At 35.4% G+C, this 19,243-nt stretch overlaps 1 protein-coding gene across 1 annotated transcript in view; it reads right to left on the bottom strand.

The window, feature by feature from the left end:
- LOC131436765 (retinal homeobox protein Rax) overlaps positions 1-18,616 on the bottom strand; it is a 43,376-nt gene extending 24,760 nt beyond the window's left edge. The window contains exons 1-3 of the mRNA XM_058605669.1: positions 18,202-18,616; positions 1,025-1,178; positions 815-944 (exon numbers count right to left, since the gene is read on the bottom strand). Coding sequence (XP_058461652.1) covers positions 815-944; positions 1,025-1,178; positions 18,202-18,364 — 447 coding nt within the window. The 5' untranslated portion in view covers positions 18,365-18,616. The remainder of the gene's footprint in view (positions 1-814; positions 945-1,024; positions 1,179-18,201) is intronic.
- Between the last annotated feature and the right edge of the window lie 627 nt (positions 18,617-19,243).

Below are 19,243 nucleotides of genomic sequence, written 5' to 3'. Positions count from 1 at the left end.
AATATAATAATATCGTTTTAGCACACACATCACGGATGTCTAGCGCGTGTGCCTGTGACCGTTCGTTCACTGGTCCTGGTCCGTACTGCTCCTGTGCTCCTGCTCTCTGTTTGATTCCCCATCATCCTAAGTAAACACTCCTAATCGATATCCTATCAAGTGTTCAGGCAGTCGAAGGCGGCACAATTACGCAACGATTAACTGCGAGCGAGATTGTTTGTCCGAGGAGCGCTAAAAGGGGCAATGGTGGAAGCAATTCGGTTCCGGCCTTTTGGCTTCTTACGGGAAAGTTTGGCTAGTGTTCGTTGGTAGAATTACAAACAGGCAGGTACCGCTCGGTTCTCGGTGACTGGAACCGTGTGGGCAAAAACAGGCTTCTCTGTTGTTGTCACGTTTAACTCACCCGAAAAGGTACGGCTGGGTGGATGGATGGGTGTGACATGCCAACAACACGAGCAAAAGTGGATAATTATGTCAGACAGTAATGCCGTACATTCGGTATTTTGGTAAGCTCATTTTAATAATTTTTCATCGACTATGGTTTGCGTTTGTAAAGTGGATATTTTGCCGCCGGCACTCATGGGATACGGGGAATAGTAGTTATTCTGGTAGTTTGGCGCCAACAAACTGCTACCTAACAGACTTAATCGCATTAGAATCGCCTTGTTAGTCACTTGACTGTCACCGATAACAATCGCAAAATGAAATCCGACCCATCGACAAGCAGCATTTGCATGTTGATACCGGTTGAAATGTATCCCCCAACGACGATAATCGAAAATGTTTGACGTTTTGATAATAGAGAAACACCCACCTGAACTCTCGCTTCACTCAGATCCAGCCGCATGGCCAGTTCCTCCCGGGTAAACACATCCGGATATTGTGTCTTCTCGAAGGCTCGCTCCAGCTGATGCAGTTGGAAGGTAGTAAACGTGGTACGAGATCTGTTCGAAATAAAAATACGCATAGAATAGGAATAGAATTAAAATTCGGCGAAAATCTTCTCGCAGCACACAAAACTAACCGTCGAATCTTTCTCGGCCGACCCATATCATTCGGGTCCCCGTCCATCCCGTCCAGTTCACCCATGATGGGCAGCTCGTCATCGTTGTCCACATCGACGCCATTTTCATGCGATTCCACCGGTGAGTTCTCGCGCTTCAGGGAATTGTCGTGATCTGTGAATAAAAAATAAAAAACTAAAATAAAATTGCCATTGTTAAACGATGGAAAAGAGAAGATTCGCCGTTTCCTGTCAATTTCCAACGCGATGGATTCGGAAAAGTTTTGCCAAATTGAAGTGGTGGAAAATCCGTTCACGTTCATTTCCATTGCAGAACCATATTTTCATACGCATTTTTTTTTTCTCTCTCCGCACGTACAACGTGTAAGCTTTCCTGGTTATTCCAGAATCACATACTCGAAATAAAAAGAGCCGTATCAAAAATAATTCCAAAACCTATATAAATTCCATCGTTATCCTCTTTTCAGCGAAATGGAAACACCGGTCTGATCCCGTCTACCATTGGACTGGCAAGCATTCGTCCTTTCAATACGTCAATTAAGTAATCATCATTCTTGCTATGCTAGCCGGCCGATGCGAACGGAACGGAACGGATCAACCAACGGAGCCGTTCAGAGATGCACGGAATGAAAAATGTGTCCCGTAACCAAGAAGTGTGAGGGAACCACGAACAAAAAAACTGTGCACTTTTCGCGCAATCTACCCCACAGCAAGGGTAAAAACCACCTTCGAAGGGGAAGTGATTTTCCCGTTTCCTCCGAAACGCACGAATGACGGGCGGACGCATCGATGTGAAAGGCTTAACCTTTTCGCTCTGGTTCGCACGTAAGAGGATTTCGATTCTATGTATCGTCCGATTGATCGTACTACCGCGTTTTTGAATTCGAATTCGTTATTCGCTATTGATTTAAAAATGCTCAAATGACAGTGTTTTTCAATGCCACGCTTGAAGTTCAAAGAGTTTCGACAAGCTTTACTTATGAATATGATTCTAGAAGTTTGAAATGATTCGAAAACAAATATCTGTTTAGTATCACAATCAGCTTTGAAAATTTAAACAAAAATCTATTCTCGAGATTCCAAACTATTTGAGTTCAAAAAAATTAAAATTATTGTAGTTTCCTATACAATTCGATTAGTCATTCAAAAATCAGTTATTTAATAATTCCTTGAACAGAATAGAAAATTCCAGAAAAATAAACCCGTAACCATAGTTTGTTGAAAATTTCAAAAGTTGTATGAATAGGAACCTTGTCAGCTTGGAGCGAAATCAATCTTCAGTTCAGCAACGCCATCGCACGGCATCAACATGTCATGTCAATTGTATGGATGCGCAGTGCTGCTATTTTGGCGCGCACGTGTTTGACATTTCTCTCCCCTACTTCTATGTACGAGATTCGATGCGAGCACGCCTGAGGGCGCCATACTCGCAAAAAAGGATGCTGCCAATCGTTTGTTCGGAAAATGTGAGAGCTGGATATCTTGTTAATGTGGTGTCTTAGGTACAGTCGAACTGTCAAAAAACATCAATTCCACCGATTGATGATTTTGATATATCATACCTTTCTGATATTTTTAAACAAATTTTCCAATTTACTCAAGTTTAAACGATTGTTTAAAAAAATATCTTTCACGTATTGTCATCATACTTATGAAATGAAATTTCAAATTACTTGTGCATTTGAAATTTCGTTCGTTCGTTTGTACACATACAAATTTGATTTGAATGATCAAACATGCTCAATCAGACGGATAAATTCTATTTCAATTGTGATTTATCAATCAACCCTCTAGCTCGCAATAATGCCGCAGATCCGCTTTTTGTAGAAATTATTTTCAACATAAACAGAAACACTCTAACTATCTCAAATCATTTGCATGTCATCGGAAAGCTCAATACTAGCAACAATTGTGTGAGAAACTTTGGCTGACTGACTGTCGAGTTAGAAGATTAGTCTCAAAATTCAACAATGAAAGTTAAGAAATTTCCCGATTTGTAAAAATATACCCAACCTGACTTCTTCGAATATGATATTTAATTCTAGGTTTATCCATAAATGTTATAAGCAACCCGCAGAAAGTTTGTAACATTGATTAATGAAAAAAACTTGAAGTAGAAAATTATTCAAATCTTCAAGTAAAATCTGAAAAAAATTATCACCAAAGCCTAGTTCTTAGGTCACCACTTGGGCAGCGCAGCAATCGCGGAAGAATTGACTGAATTCGTCAATTCAGCTGTTTTTCAATGAAGGTCGAATTTTACAAAAGTAAACAAATCGACATCCAACGAATAAATCCTAGAGTTTTGCCCAGAAATTCGCATTCTAATAAAACTCAATCTTAGTAATACGATAACCACAGAGGGCGAAACTGTCATTCCATTTTTTTAATATTTTATTCAGGACTATTTGCGTACAAGCTTTACGTGGCCGATTTAGCTGAGTTTTTAGATAATTTTTTTTTGTATTGGATCTCGTTGTCACCCTTTTTCTAGGGGGAGAGGAGCTTCCATTTTCCTCCTGCGAGGATTGAGGGGCAGTTTGTTCGTGGTTCGTCTCGTCATCCATTTCCGTGGTATTGTTGTTGATTTCGTTGCTAGTTGCTATAGATGTTGTACTTTGTTTGCAGTTGCTGGTTGGTTGGATGGTAAGCTGTTAACTGCAGCTGGTGTACTTTGTTCTATAGGGGTTACGTTGGATGGTTTCGTTGAAGGGGATACTTCCCTGTTGTTGGTGGCTGTCACAGGTGTACTGGAGTTGCTTGGGGTTGATGTGAAGGAAGCACCGTTGTCCTTTGGAATAGTTGTCTCCTTGTCCGGTTTAGCACATGGCTTACCGTAGTGAACAGCTTTTTGGCAATATTGACATGTGGCTATCTGATTGCCATAGGTAACAAGTGATTTGCACGGTATTCTTGTATCCTGACCGAATGTCACATAAGAAGGTATAGAGAATCTCTCCGTATTGGGACATGGTATGGCGAATATAAGGATCGATGACGCTTGAGGGAAGATCATGCACACGCACTTCTATAGCACTATCTTCCATATATACTGGAATATTGTACTTGATATTTTCATGCTCCACATAGTGCACATTATTATTGTCTTTAGCGAATTGAATTGCATCCAACTCTTTATAGAACTGGATATAAACAACATTATTGGTCTTATTGCATTGAAGCAAATGCACACGTTTAATGTCAAGATGCATTTGCTCCTTAAGCAAACCTTCAAGTTCTCGTATCGAAGGTCGAATTTTGCACTGCCTGAAGTCAACAATAATTGTATTCTTTCGTACCGGCGGTAGCTTTTGTTCGTTTGGTTCACTCATTTTCGAGGTCTATTGTTCACTACACAATACTGTACTTGGTTTCTTCTGTCCCCAACGTGAGCGATTTTGTTTTATCGACTGACTTGGATGAGATGTAAACCCGAACTGGTCATTCCATTTGTTTACCTAAGTTTCGCCCTTCGTGTTTCATGTCAACAAACAGAACGATACTTCAATTTCAAGAAATGAAGGGCAAAACTATTTATTACCGTTATTTTTTATGATTGGGGTTTCGTTCAATAACCTAATTTTAAGTAAAGTGGCTTTAGGTAGTTTCCGTAAAGCATGTACAAAAAAAGTTATATCTACGCAATGGTTATATTTATTCTACATTTGAGTCGTATTGACTCAATTTTAGGTTGATACAGTTTACTTAATTTTAGCTTATTGAACGAAACTCTCGCTGTTGGGTGGTTTTGCTCTTTGTATGTTTACAACAATGAAAGGAGCGAATGAAAGAAAGGATTCAAAAAACTTGAAATTAATAAAAAGAAGTCAAATAATAGGTAATTTCTATTTTCCGTGTAGATTAACCTTAGTCGCGGAAACCAGCCAATTTCATGACACGAAAAATGCGCGACAGTGTTACTTCATTATTCACACAGGGAGCATAGAAGTAAACAAATCTAGAAAAGGCGAAACTCTTTTTATGTTGATATATTCAGTAGATATATAACCAACAGTTCATCGACTTATCAAAAATTGATCTGTGAATATATGATAATTCCTAATTACGAATTGAAACCAAAGACGAAACATTCACCGATGTTTTTCTCCATTTGCTGTCAATGTTAGTTTCTCCCTACACAGATAAAAAATATTTACACAAATTAGGAGCAGGGAATTGAGTATAAAGTTACTTCTCAGGGCTTTATTTTTAAATACACTTAATAAGTAAAAAAAAACAAGCGTAAATTGTAATATGCTATGATAATAATTGAAAAATTAAGGCATTCCAATTTAATTTTACATCGATGGTGGTATTCAATCAAATTTTTCATTCAATTGATGTTTTCTCATAGTATCATTTATTTACATGTCGTGTAAATTTCACGACTTTGAAAAACAGTTCAATTGAAAAATCCATTGAATTTTATGGAAAATCTGATAAATTAAATCATTACTTTGAACTAAGCAATGGTTTAATTTTCCAGATTTTGCTTGAAGATTTAAAGAAAATGCTTGTTTTTCTTTTTTTTACGAACAGAATACAAACAAACAAAAACATTTAAAACTTTGGTAAAAAGGATCGATCAATAATGAATCAGTACCCCTCCATGCTATTTTTGATTGATGTTTATGGAGAAATCATATGATGAAACATCAAATTCGAAGAAGTGAGATTTTGTGCTTTAAAAAATATCATGGAAATTCTTAGTATTCATGGTTGGATTTAGAAATTTATTGATAAATTATTATCAAAACCTATTTAATTTGTCTATTTGCTCTTGTTTTATCATCGAAATCAAATCTGTATGTAAACTGATAATTTCAAATTTCATTCAAAATTTTCAGATATGTACGACATGTTTCAATCATACATTCAATGCCAACACGTGAAAAAACATTTGTGAATTTCATATTTGTAAGCTTTTGCCATCTACATTCGTTCAAACTCAAGTAAATTGAAAAAATCATCCAAAAATTTTCCTAATACATGGGATATGTCGCAAAAATCACCATCACGCCACCTCGTGATGATCACGTTTAGGGATTATTCAATAAATCAACTAAAAGAAACATTTGTTGACAGCAGGAGCGGAAGCTATCGCAGTAACAAAATATCATAGGGCTATTGTACCCAAGGTTGCCACATATACAGGTTAATCTGTATTTTACAGATTTTTCAGATAAATGTATGACCAAGATTCTATATTTACAGATTATAGATTTATGGAAAGAAAAACAGATTTTTACAGATTTTTGATACCGTGGATTAAAAATTGCATAATGATCGAGTTAAAATATATGAAATAATGGTTTGCCTCGAAGTAAAACCTTATCCTAATTTTGTGTTAATCACATTTTCGTGCAACTAGTATAACTTAATTCCTTATGCTTTCAAAAATTGCTTCTGATAAGATGGAAAGATGATGGCCTCGGTCATAACGCAAGGTAGTAAAAAAGAAAGAGTACCAATTGCATTATACCTATTAAACGAAAGTTCTCACTCTCAGATTGGATTTTAAAATTTTTCATCAAAACATCATTTCGAGAGGCTCAAACACAAAAATAACTTGCAGCGTTTTTCCAATTACAACATAGAATTCAGAGCAAGAAAAGTTTTGGAAATGGAGCTCCATGGAGAAATGGATTTACAGATTTTTCTTCTGAAAAATGCAAATTTAAATGTGCCAGCTGCTCTAAACTCGTCAAAAGTGTGCAGCAAGAATCACCAAACAAAGTTGACTGCGAAATTTTAATGTTCAGTTCCATCAATTGAACGACCGAAAAAGTCTGCAAAAATTGGATAAGTGATTAATTTAAAAAAAACCGTTTAAGTGTTTGGAATAAAAAACCGGCTGAAAACATTCAGTTCAAAAGCCGGACACGTACTTTGCAATACAAAAATTGCTTGAAAAAAAATCATTTTTTTGCTAATCCGTATAAAAAATTTTAATACAAAACCCGGACAAAAAGTAATCGGTTCTTCCGAGACAAATGTTTTTATCCGTTTCTTTTCGTCTTTTCACGAATTATCGAAATAGATTTTTCCCATCCAATTCATATATTTTCCAGCTTTATGAAAAATGACGACGTGGTGCTTTGCAAATTCGACAGATGAAATTAGATGACACTCGTCGAGTTTTTTTACTATAATAAGCAAAGAATTTTATTTGAGTAAAAGAGTCATGAATATTTATTGAAAATGTTTCATATATTCTCCACAATTCTACTAATTGCATGGTTTAAAAAAAGTTTATTATTGAGATTTAGTTTGATTACATTTAAGTCTAACTTAACTTGAGAATTTCACCGTTCTTCTAATGAACATAAAATATAGAAAAAATATCTATTTTTCCTGTTTCGTTAAACAACATAATTCATAATTGAACCGAGCCATTCACGCTGAAGACGAGCTACCCAAAATCTAGATGAAGACATCCTTTGACAGACAGTTACCGATTATCAGTCTGATCACCAGAAAATCTGCTCGTAATTTGCCATAATCTTGACTGTGAAAGACTGACCATTATGGCTAGCTCTGAGTACGGAAGATTTTCTAAGCCACCATTGCGAACCTCTCAATCCGGTCTGCCTGGAGGAGCATCCCTTTTAACGATCAAGCGGTAAAGTACCTGTTCATAAGCAGTCCTTTTTCTCACCTGTACCCGCCTTCAACAAGTTACTACCGCAGGCAGGTATCCCATTCTGTTCTGTTAACTGTGCTCGGGAAAGGATTAATTAGGATTGTGGTATTGTCGCGCCATTGGAATCTACTGAATGGCACCCTAAAAATTTCGGTGGTGAAGGTTCATTTTTTATGTGTCACCATGGCCAACTGATCCTACCAATTATTTTCCGATATGTCACGGTATTATTGACGATCTCGCGAAAATTTCTTACACGAATGGAAATATTCCAAATAATTGGCTACCAATTTGACCGTGAATGGAACCAGTTGTGGATAGGCACAATGTGCGGTTTCGCACATTCTTTGATCTCACCGGGAATGTCGCATGTTTTTTTTTTCCTATACTCGAATATTGAATTTTATTGCTTTTTGTCATAGCGATAAAAAAGTACTGCAGTAAACAAATTGATACCGCTTGACATTTCCCCGATTGGCCTCAATTATCACTGAAAGAGTCAATTTAACAATTTGACATTCAACAAGATGGGAAAAATAAGTTGTTAAAATAATTAAGTTTGACGCACGCGGCAATCGAAGTTGGCAGCTTTTCGCAGAACTCATTGATGTGTTATTTTGTTTGATTTTCCACTTTCCAATTGTTTCGAAACGTGACGGATCGGTTGCTGCGTCATCCTGCCCGATTGAAACTCTTAGCACCCGTCGAATTTTATCGATTTCTGTGATTTTTTTTTCTTTTTTCGTTTGCTAGCTTGTTTGCTTACGGTGCCGGGAAAAAAAATTCCGCACAGTACTTCGCGAAAGGGGATTTTAATATACTGATAATTAAGGTTTCACATCGCAGCGGGTGACAGGTTTCGAGTGTGGGGTTTGCATTTTTCATCATTATGTCGTGCTCTTATCGTCCATCCTTGCTGTTTGTTTACGGATATTGTTATGTGTTTTCATGTTTGAAACAGATTTTCAAGAGCGTAACCCGCTGATAGTATGGGGCGTCGATACGCGAAACGGGTTTAGTTTATTGCATCTGATGACTCGTGAATGATGCCGCTCGGATGCTGTGTGCTCGTTAACGAAGAACTTTATACATGCAATAACGGCGAGAAAACAGTTTTGTGTCATGTGATGAGTGATACTGATACAATTTTTCTACATCAATTGACAAAGCTGTGCATAGTTTTTTTATAAGCACTTTGTGAAGAACTGATAATTAAAAGAATATTCATTTACTGCCAACACCCTCAAAACATTATAGGACAGGATTTACAACACATCTGCTATTCGCATTTCAAGCTTATCATAAACTATCATGTTCGAAGCTCCTGTTAGGACAGCACAGCAATTATTTCCAACAAAGTAATTATTAAAAAGAGTTAACCATTGTCAATAATTATATCTTTTCTTTCTGTTTTTTTTAAATAGAGGTTTTAACCTTAAGGTCATTCACTTCTTCGCGCCAGAAAAGCTTTCTGACCCTATGTGCGGGGTTGGAGATCGAACTCCGGTGAGCTGCGTGAAAGGTATCGATTTGACAGCTCATCAAAATTTTACTAGCGAACAACCAAGTGTCTTGAATTTTACCATACAATTTTATTCGGGAAACAATAAAGTGTACCGTTTGCAAAGAGTTATGAGTATCACAACTTAAAAATAAATTATATTCTTTGAAATAATCAAAATACAATGAACTAACTAACCATATAACTGACTGCGAATCAATTATTTCCACTGAAAATTCAACAGTTAACTTTTATACGGATTCGTATCAATTATACAAAAGATTATGTAATTTTGAGAAGCAAAATTTTGGTAATACATTCCTTTTGTGAAACTTGATTCTTCTGTTTAAACAAACTTCGCAGCCAATTCTTAACGAATAGATCCACTATCATGACTGGTACTACGATCCAACTGACACTGGAATCTTTCCAGGATCAATGGGCTCGAGCATACGGCAACTGACTTGTAAGACCAGCGCCCTATGCATGAACCGCCAACCCGGACAAAAATGTACAATGTTACACACTTCGAAAAAACCCTGTGATTTTAAATCCTATAAGATGGACATAAATGTAGCGTCACTGTTCACGCAAATTAACGTGCAAGAACATGTAATATTTTTTTTATTTAAAAATTTCATGACATGTTATTCATTGAAAAAAAACAATACTAATAGAGACCGCCGAGACTTGAACCGAGGGTCATTGAATTACAAAGGCTGTCCGTTAATCGACTGAGCCACAGAAGCACACATCTGCTTGGCTGGTTAATGGGGCATATAAATTCATGCAGTTGCCCTTGCTAGCAGGATGAAAATTACAGTAAATTTCAATCTCATCTGACATTATAAACGAAATTTTCCGAAATTTGACAAATTGGTTCTTTATGAATTGCATCTTATTAGAAATTAGGTCACCTGCACAATTAAAATTTGTTTAGAGTGTATATAACAGTGAATAAACTTTATATAGCCCTTATCGGGTGCCTTGAATGAAAAATTTAAGAACTTTTTTCGCACAAGACACGTATCTTGCCACAGATAATGGTTCAGCGCACACGGAACAAAATTTGAAAGACCATTTTATCACATGTTCATGCACCTAACTTTAAGGATTTTTAGTCTCAGTAAGATCTCAGAAATAACCGTAAATTTTGTTATATTCGCTAAGAGTTTATCTGCAAAGATAAAAATTCGGCCCGATAGGACTGCAATATGTTTATTAAAAATGTTTGGGCATGCGAATATCATCGAATTTAGAGATTTTTAAATACAATAAGTTAACAAAATAATTCTAATGCCGAATGTGTTTGATTTCTAAAATGATTTTAATATAATTCTATCGTGAATAATAATAATAATATAAGGTGGAGACAGCAGTTCCATTTCATCTGCTCTAACAACTGTTTAGCCAAAGGCAAAACATGAAGATATATAAAACAATTCAAAGCCCTCGAATTTCCGGATTCCGAATCAAATTCCAAATAAGTTGACTGGCTTTTTTATCAATTCTCGTAGATAGAGGTGTCAAAATGTCAATCGATTCATCAAGTAACCGATGGATAACCCAGCCTGAAATTTATTCGAATAGTTTGGAACTAATATTCGATTATTGAACTAATCGACTAATTTGAAAAAATTCAACACTAATAATAGAGTAATTAATCATGTTATCGATTAATAACCCTGCACATCGATTAAAATTTGATCGATTTGTTTAAAAAAATCATATTCGTTCATTGAATAATCGAGTAACTCGAAAAATTCGACATCCCTACTAACAGAAATTGACAAATCCAACCAACTCTTCTGTGATTGCTGCGCTACCCAAGTGGCAAACATCATACTAAGTAATAATATAATACTATGTAATGGTTTATGTTCAAATTTTCTTACAAAAACGAGCAACGGCGACGTGTTGCTTTGCAAAGTCGAAAAGAGAAATTAGATGACAAATGTCTCACCAAGTTTCAGTAAAAGCTAACTCACTGTTCGAAATTTCGCAAATGGATTTGCTGATTTCGGTATATTTGTTGTTTACTGACAAGCTCAGCATATTATTATGCCAAACTTCGGCAAAAGAATGCGCTTTACCGAGATATCAGTATATTATAATTTAGGAATTTCAGAAAAGAACATGTTGTCGCCGATCTAATTCGCCATTTCAATATGCCGAGCTCGAGAATCAAAGATTCGAAAAACTTGCTAGTTTTACAAAATCTTCTCTCGAAAAATGAAGTTTTTTTGAATGCTCGGGAACTTAAGAGAAAGAACATATAAACGACAATCGACGTGTCGTGAATGCTTCGTAGGCAAGAAGAATCTTAAAACTATGGATTAGATACTTTACTCCTTCCAATGCAAGATTATCTTACTGCATCATTGGGTGTGGCCCAAAGAAGCCGAGAAATTTCAATTGGCATATGTTCTAAATGTAGGTAAAGCCTCCAAACGAGAAACCGTTTTTTGTTGCTTATAGAATAACTGGAGCTACTTCAAACCTCCATTGTTTAATTATGGCTTACTGTAACCGTAAGCAATACTTTAATCTGATGTTTAGTCTTTCATTCACACTGGTGCATTATTTGTATTCTTTTTAACCGGCTGAGCTTTATAAGTTGACCTGGGATACAAATGTACCCCACGAGAGCGCTCACATTAGTGTTTTGTTAAAAGCCAAAAATTCGGAAATTTCATTATAACTTTTTCTGTGAGCCAAATATTCAAATATAGCACAAGAGAAAAATGTGAAGGATATTGTTAGCTACAACATTGCTGAACGATAGCAATATATATCTTGTATGCAGAAGTAACCAGTTGATAAAAATATTTATAGAGCACAAATCGATATTTTTGACTTCATGAATAAAGGAGACACTTAAAACCGATTCTCGAGCTGGGCATTTTGAAATGCCGAAGTGAATTGGCAACACGACATTTTGCTCATTGCTCAGTAATTCACGTGCTCTTTTCTGAAATTCGTTAATGTAATATCAGGAATCAGAACAAATTGGTTCAAATGGCACGTTCCCCTTAATATTTGTAGATTCCACGTTCCACGTTCGATTTCTGGTGACTCGGCAATTCATGATTCAATCCTGATTGCTTTTACCGAACTAACAGTAAAATTTCTGCTAACAAGTTCGGCAATAATTGACAAGTAATAAATTTAGGATTGCCGAGATTCTCAGTAATTATACATTTTGCCGAGACGGTTACCGAGCACATTTTTTTTCCTAGATTCAGCAATAAAATTTAAGTGTGTAGTTCCTTCCTAGTTTTTGCATAATTAATATACAACAGCACAACCTCCATATGGCGTTAATAAATACTTACATTTGTTGCTCACAAATATATCGGAATAAATACACTTTTTAACTGATTTAACATTTACCGTTCATTAAAAGAAAAACAATTTAAAACCTTTTACAATACCACAAAAAATTTTAAATACTGGAGTTATAGAAAAATAAATATATATATAAAATTTATATTTATATTTATATTTATAAGTTATAGAAAAATGAATATATATAAAATTTATATTTCATAGAAAAATTTACCAAACTCAAGTATTATTATAAAAGCCTCCATGCGATAGGTTTTGGAATAAATACGTACCGTTCATTTGTAAATACATTAAAATTTAGTTATTTTAGACAAAATTCAATTCTGGGGTAGAAATTTACCCCAAAGAGCGTATACGTATAAAAAAATTCAGAAACGCTTTATATCCTGAATGCAAAACTCAATCTCGTTAAGTCCAGCGAGCTGATCAATGCGATAGATGCCCGAATTTTAAGTAATACAAAATATATGACGAGTTCTGAAATATATCGTATGCTACCAACTGGTAAAAATATGCGACCACGAATCAACAATATTTTCATCATTCCAACGCTCGACCACGTGTTGTATCTTAGTTTGTTCAAATACAGGAACAGGAACTATAAACTTGTTGTCATTTAACTCTAGAAATTGCGCTGAATGTATCAATTTAGTCCACGGAACCAAACATAATCTCGAAACGTTCTTGATCTGAACTGACAAGAAATTTTTGTTGTATGGAATTTCGAAATTGCCACACGGAACGACCGAAATTACCTTTGCGCCTAATTCGTATTACTGTTTTTGAATTAGTTGATTTTAACAACAAAATTTACAAAATAACTATGAAATAAGTTAAAATTGAGAATTTACTTTGCTGGAAAAAACTCTTATTTTTAGATGTTTGTGTTTAATTGGCGAATATCCTGGACAAAAACCAGCAATATTTCAATCCAACACGAAATTCTCATTGACAACTAATTTTGTTATTAAAATTAGAATATTTGTTTCTTTTTATCTATCACCATCGTTACTGAAGGACACCACAAAGAACACAAAAATGAAATTGGTTTTATTAACAAACCAATTAGCCAAAAACTCATGAGAAGTGTCAAAGCAAAACAATCCATTAAAAAGCTAAAAAGGACAGTCTTGTTGAAACTTTCAACAAGTATTTTATTTTTATTAAGGGAATGAGAATTAAAAAATCTAAATTAGCACTAATAGTACTGTTGTTGTACCGTTGAATTCCACTATGTTATATCACGTCATTACACTCTCACAAAGTCACTATTTTCACAGTCACTATTTTTTCGAAGGTGTATCAAACGTTATAATACAGATACGTATTTCGGAATGCTATTTGCATCCTTCTTCAGTGTATCGGTTTTATAAGTTTATAAAACCGATACACTGAAGAAGGATGCAAATAGCATTCCGAAATACGTATCTGTATTATAACGTTTGATACACCTTCGAAAAAATAGTGACTGTGAAAATAGTGACTTTGTGAGAGTGTAATGACGTGATATAACATAGTGGAATTCAACGGTACAACAACAGTACTATTAGTGACAACATTCTACTAACAGCTCAAACAGAAATTTAGTGACTAAATTAGCAATTAGTAAGATTTTTTTAGTTGCCTCAAAAAATAACTAACTAAAATCAGAAAATCAACTATTTCTTTCCCCAAAATGCTGATTTCGGTCTTTCCGTGCAGAAAGATGAGAGAACGCCAATAGTTTCAATGATAATTTGCAATTTATTTTCACATTTCCTACGATCTCAAATTCAACGTTAAATGCAGCTTCATTTGAGCTAATTAAATGTCACACTAAATCTGTTTGTTTTTTTAAACTATATTTGCATTCAGTTAGGAAGATTTTACTTTCATAGATACTTGAAGCAGTTCACCAAAAGAAATTTATTCGAAGTGAATCTCTCTCCAACTAAGTAGCAATCTCCAATACGACTAAATTTAAACCATATTGCAACAAAATCACGAACATCTTTTTGTTTATGTTACTCTGGTTTTTCTAATGGTGACCGCACTGTTTATTCTTAATATAATTAGTTACCAAATAGATGATTAAGTTACCAATAACCACATCTTTTTGTCATATTGGAATAATTATCATATATAAGTTGAACGGCTGAAAGCAAAAATCGGATAGGAACAATTTAGTTTGGAAAACCAATTTAAGTATTTTTAAATGCAAAAGCCGGATAAAAACATTGAAAGCAAAAACCGGACTCAGATTTTGCAATGCAAGAATTGTTTAAAAACATTTATTTACAGGAACCGGATAAATAAACTTTGAATGCAAAAACCGGACAAAAACTTAACCGGTACTTCCATATCAAATGTTTTTATCCGGTTTTTGAATAAAAAAAATGTTTCATCCACAGCGACAGTTGATAGAAACTTTGGATACAAAAACCGGATAAAAACATTGGTTTTGGAAGAACCGGTTAAATTATTGCCCGGTTTTTGTATTGAAAGTTTTTTAGTCCGGTTCTTCTAAAGAATATATTTATAAACGATTCTTTCATTGCAAAATTTGAGTCCGGTTTTTGCTCTCAATGTTTTTTACGGTTTTTGCATTCAAAAGTACTTAAACGGGTTTTCCAAATTAAGTTACATCTATCCGACTTTTTCTTTCAGCCATTATCGTTACTTAATTCCAACATATATCTTGTCGTAGCCATGATTTTAGCTACTAGTTGAAAATAAGTTCATTTGACGTTGCGAAACGTTTAAAAACACGTAAGCGTATGTGAAAGCCGTTACGGTGATTGTAGGATAGTGGGAATTCATGTAGCGGTAACATAGATATTACTAGATTGCACTATGAAATTTAAGCATTGATTCAGATTGTCTTTGGTTGTAATGGTAACAAAATTGCAATATAGACACATTTTTGTTAAAGACTAAAGATGAGTAGGTGGTTTGACAAACTTTTAAGGTATCTCAAGAAGTAATATGACAAAAATATTTTCTTTCTTGCTTTGAAATGATATTCATTTTGCTTCGATTCCCTACCGTAAAACCGAAAACAGCAATATATGGATTGAGAATTGGTCTCAGCAGCATGTACTTTTTCTTTATGGTGGAATTTAAAGACTAAGCAAATGTTAATTTAGCCTACATGGATAAATTTCGAGCATTTAGGACACTAGAAAAGGAAGTTTATTTGAAGAAGCGTTAAAAAACATTTCACTAGAATTGAATTTCGCTCGATAGTTTGAAGTTGGTTGCAAAATATGTGCATCGCATTAATTTGTAATTACAAACGACATGCTTTTTCCTTTTATGGTTGGAAAAGCTTCTATAATTCCTTTATTATTAACATTATTGTTGGCGACAAGTTGTACCAAATTTACTTGATATAAGTTATTTTCATGTTGCGTGAAGTTAATTTGTTATAGTATGCTCTTGCAACGAAACGACAACCTATTTTTAACTGATCTCGATTATGTCATTTATCACTAGTCAAAATTGCGCTTATTGAGTCACGCAAGCTGTTTTTTTAACTGATCAGAAACAAGCTACAGTAGCAAAAATTGTTACTTGGGTTATATAATACAATTGATTATATAATTTAATGTTGCATTGCAATTATGTTGCATTTATGTATTATTAATAAACGACTCGTCAAATATATTCACTATTCTGCAAACTGAGGCCAATGATGAAAAACAAGTTTTATATCACTACCCAACGAAAGATCGACTGGAAAATTAATAAATTGATGATAAAATAAAAATAACGACAGTAACTTCCCCAAAACGAGGTATAGGACTTGAACCTGTCATCAACTCTAATCCGGGGAAACTACTATGGTTATGATGAAACTTTCGCTTGATGCCAAACCTAACCAAGTTTCCACCCTAACTGCTGTCAAACCGTTTGTTTGAAGCTAGTTGTTGAACTGAAAATCGAGTTAGTTTCGAACCTGGTTTTTATTTTGTTTTTACAAATCTCCGTTGCTTATTGCTAAACCAACACAGTTTCATGAAAAGTGTTTGTTTGATGAAACTACCCTGGGTCCAGTTTCAGTTTTCTCAAGCAAAAACAACATCAGACAGTAATGCGAGCTCCGATCAGGAAGGATTTTTAGTGGCATTATTAATGCAATGATTATGTACATTGTGTGGGCAAAATTTCAGTATTGCCCTTGTGATCTCACCATATTTAATTTACCTCTGGGCAATACTACATGTTTTTTACAATATCTTTGTAACCACGTCATTTTCCAATCTATTTTTCGTTAGTACTGAGTTCATGACGACTATACGTCATACCGAACAAAGTGAAATAAATTATTCAAAATTGAGTGTTGGTCTACACACTAATGTGAGCAGTTTATTAAATTAAAAAAAATGTGGAGCCCCAATTTTCAACATTTTTTTAACAGATTTTAGAGTACTATCAGAGAAAACAGTTGGAATCAGTATACGTTCCATTTGTACGATACCATAGTAATAGAATTGAATAAAAAATAGTGCCAAGACTTTTTTTAGAACGACGCACGTAACATCGTTGTCTTTTTCATGATTGATTCATTTTTTATTTTCTTAGAACCATCTAAATCGGACCAAATATAACTCACTTGTTTTCTCCCAACACAAATCAAGAAACTGTTTTGTTTCAAAATGCCATGATAAGTACCAGAGAATTATAAAATTTTCGCTATTTAGTCATATTCTAAAGCCAACACACCCAGCAGCCACGAATCCGCCAGAGTACATACGAATTCATACTTGAAATAGTTTTTTTGAGACTAAAGAAATAAAGCTGTCAAACACTGTCCAGGGAGAGACTGATGACCGCCCTCTGTAGATTGACTATGCTTTATTTTGAGTGTAAATAAATAAATTGATTAGACCACACGGATCAGTTCTGATTGAAATCAACCGAATAGAATTAAAGAAGAGATGGTAGAAAAAAAGACTTCCAATCAAAATTTGAATTCCGTTTAAAAGAAACCGTAATTCAGATCTAATTTATCCCAGCCACACAATAACTCAAATCTATCAAAATGCATAACATTATTACTAAATTTACTAGTAGATTAGCTCATTAGGAAATCAAAAATGGCAACGGAATTAATCTCTAGTCTAAAACTGTAGGTTTTATAGATGCCTGTTGAACTTATTCTTCTTCATTTTTTTATATACGAAACATCAAATCTATACCCAAAACGAAACACTATGAATAATAACCGGACGGAGGCGGCAGAGAAACTTACATCAGGAGATTCGAGAATTACAATAAAACCCAACAGCGTGCCAGGTGTGTTTAATTACCCAATCGAAAGGTGAATGCAAATGCATCAATTCTGTTCCCTCCCTCGCACTGTTGAAACGACATCAATGTAGCAAACCAATTCGGTAAACTCCCTACGGAAACCCTACGCCCGTAATAACCACTTTCCGTACACAATGAACCGATTCTTCCGTCGAGACGTCCACAGAACGGGCAACGGGGCCTCGATTTCGACAATTTGATTTATTAGATTATCATTAGCCAATTGAACTTCCGCAGCTGGCCGGCTTCTCACGATATATATAGTCACCCTCGCGATAATTTTCTGCGGTCCCGCTGCGTCTCAGGTTGATAAGTGAAGGCACTGTTGTATTTTTTTTTGTTAACAACAATCGGAAGGGAACAGCTGAGCACCGATCGAATTGATAAACTCACCGTTTTTATTGATACTGATGATGTTATTGTTGGTAGTCCTTAGATGATGGTGGTTATGATTCCCCAAAATTTGATCGATGCTGTAGACGGCTCGCGGTTTCGAAATTGCACTTTCCTGCGGGGGCCGCAGGATATGATCGCTATGCAATGCGCTTGACATCATCGCTGTTGGTGGTATCCAAGTTACACTTGCGGTCACAAAATCCTTAATTTGCTACTAACTGTTGTTCTTAGTTGGTCCGATATAGCTATCACAACACCACTTTTTCACTGGAGGACAATTCTCGCGCTCACTAACCACAACAGTCCAAATAAAACGTTTCACTATGTACCCATCAATTAATTCACTTTCATGCACCCACCTATCAATCACCGAATAATTATGCTCCCAGCGAACCACTACCGTCTAATGTCAACTACGTACTGAGTGCAGAAAGCCACAATTCGTCAAATAAATATTAAAAATAATAAAAACGAGGTCCCTATGCGAAACTACACCATGAATGCACCAACACACTAACAGCATTCAGGATCATCCACCCATTCCGGCGTAGCACTAACATTGTCACGTGGAAAGCCTTAAAGGCTCTGGACTAGCTCCAGGCTGCTACGCAAAAGAAGACACGAAAAATAAGGGGTAGAATTTTTTTCCCGTCGCTCATTCGTCTTTCCTGTCACGTTCTTGAGTCGTTTCCAACTACCACCACTAACACACACACACACACGAACAGAAGGAAATGTGCTCGTCATTCATCCACAAGTGGGCGAGAGAGAATTTATACTCACCGCCCGCCAATGCAAACCTGTAACGATTTGAGGTGTTCTCTTTCCCACTAACCATTATATGCTGTTGCTGCCTCTGCTACTGCTGTTGCTGTTGCTGTGATGTTTAACGTATGTTGACATGACAACCTGCCTCTCCTGCAATACCAGCTTCGGCACTGGTGTTGGTGAGCTGCGAACTATGAATGAACGCACGTTCACTCGATCGGTCCAGATGGTGTAGTCCAGATTGGGCTATATTTTTCTTGCTCGTCGTGAT

Source organism: Malaya genurostris, chromosome 3 (genome assembly GCF_030247185.1).
Source record: "Malaya genurostris strain Urasoe2022 chromosome 3, Malgen_1.1, whole genome shotgun sequence".
Taxonomy (NCBI): domain Eukaryota; kingdom Metazoa; phylum Arthropoda; class Insecta; order Diptera; family Culicidae; genus Malaya; species Malaya genurostris.
Note: the sequence above shows the minus strand (reverse complement) of the source record. Positions and strands in the feature narration are given on the sequence as shown.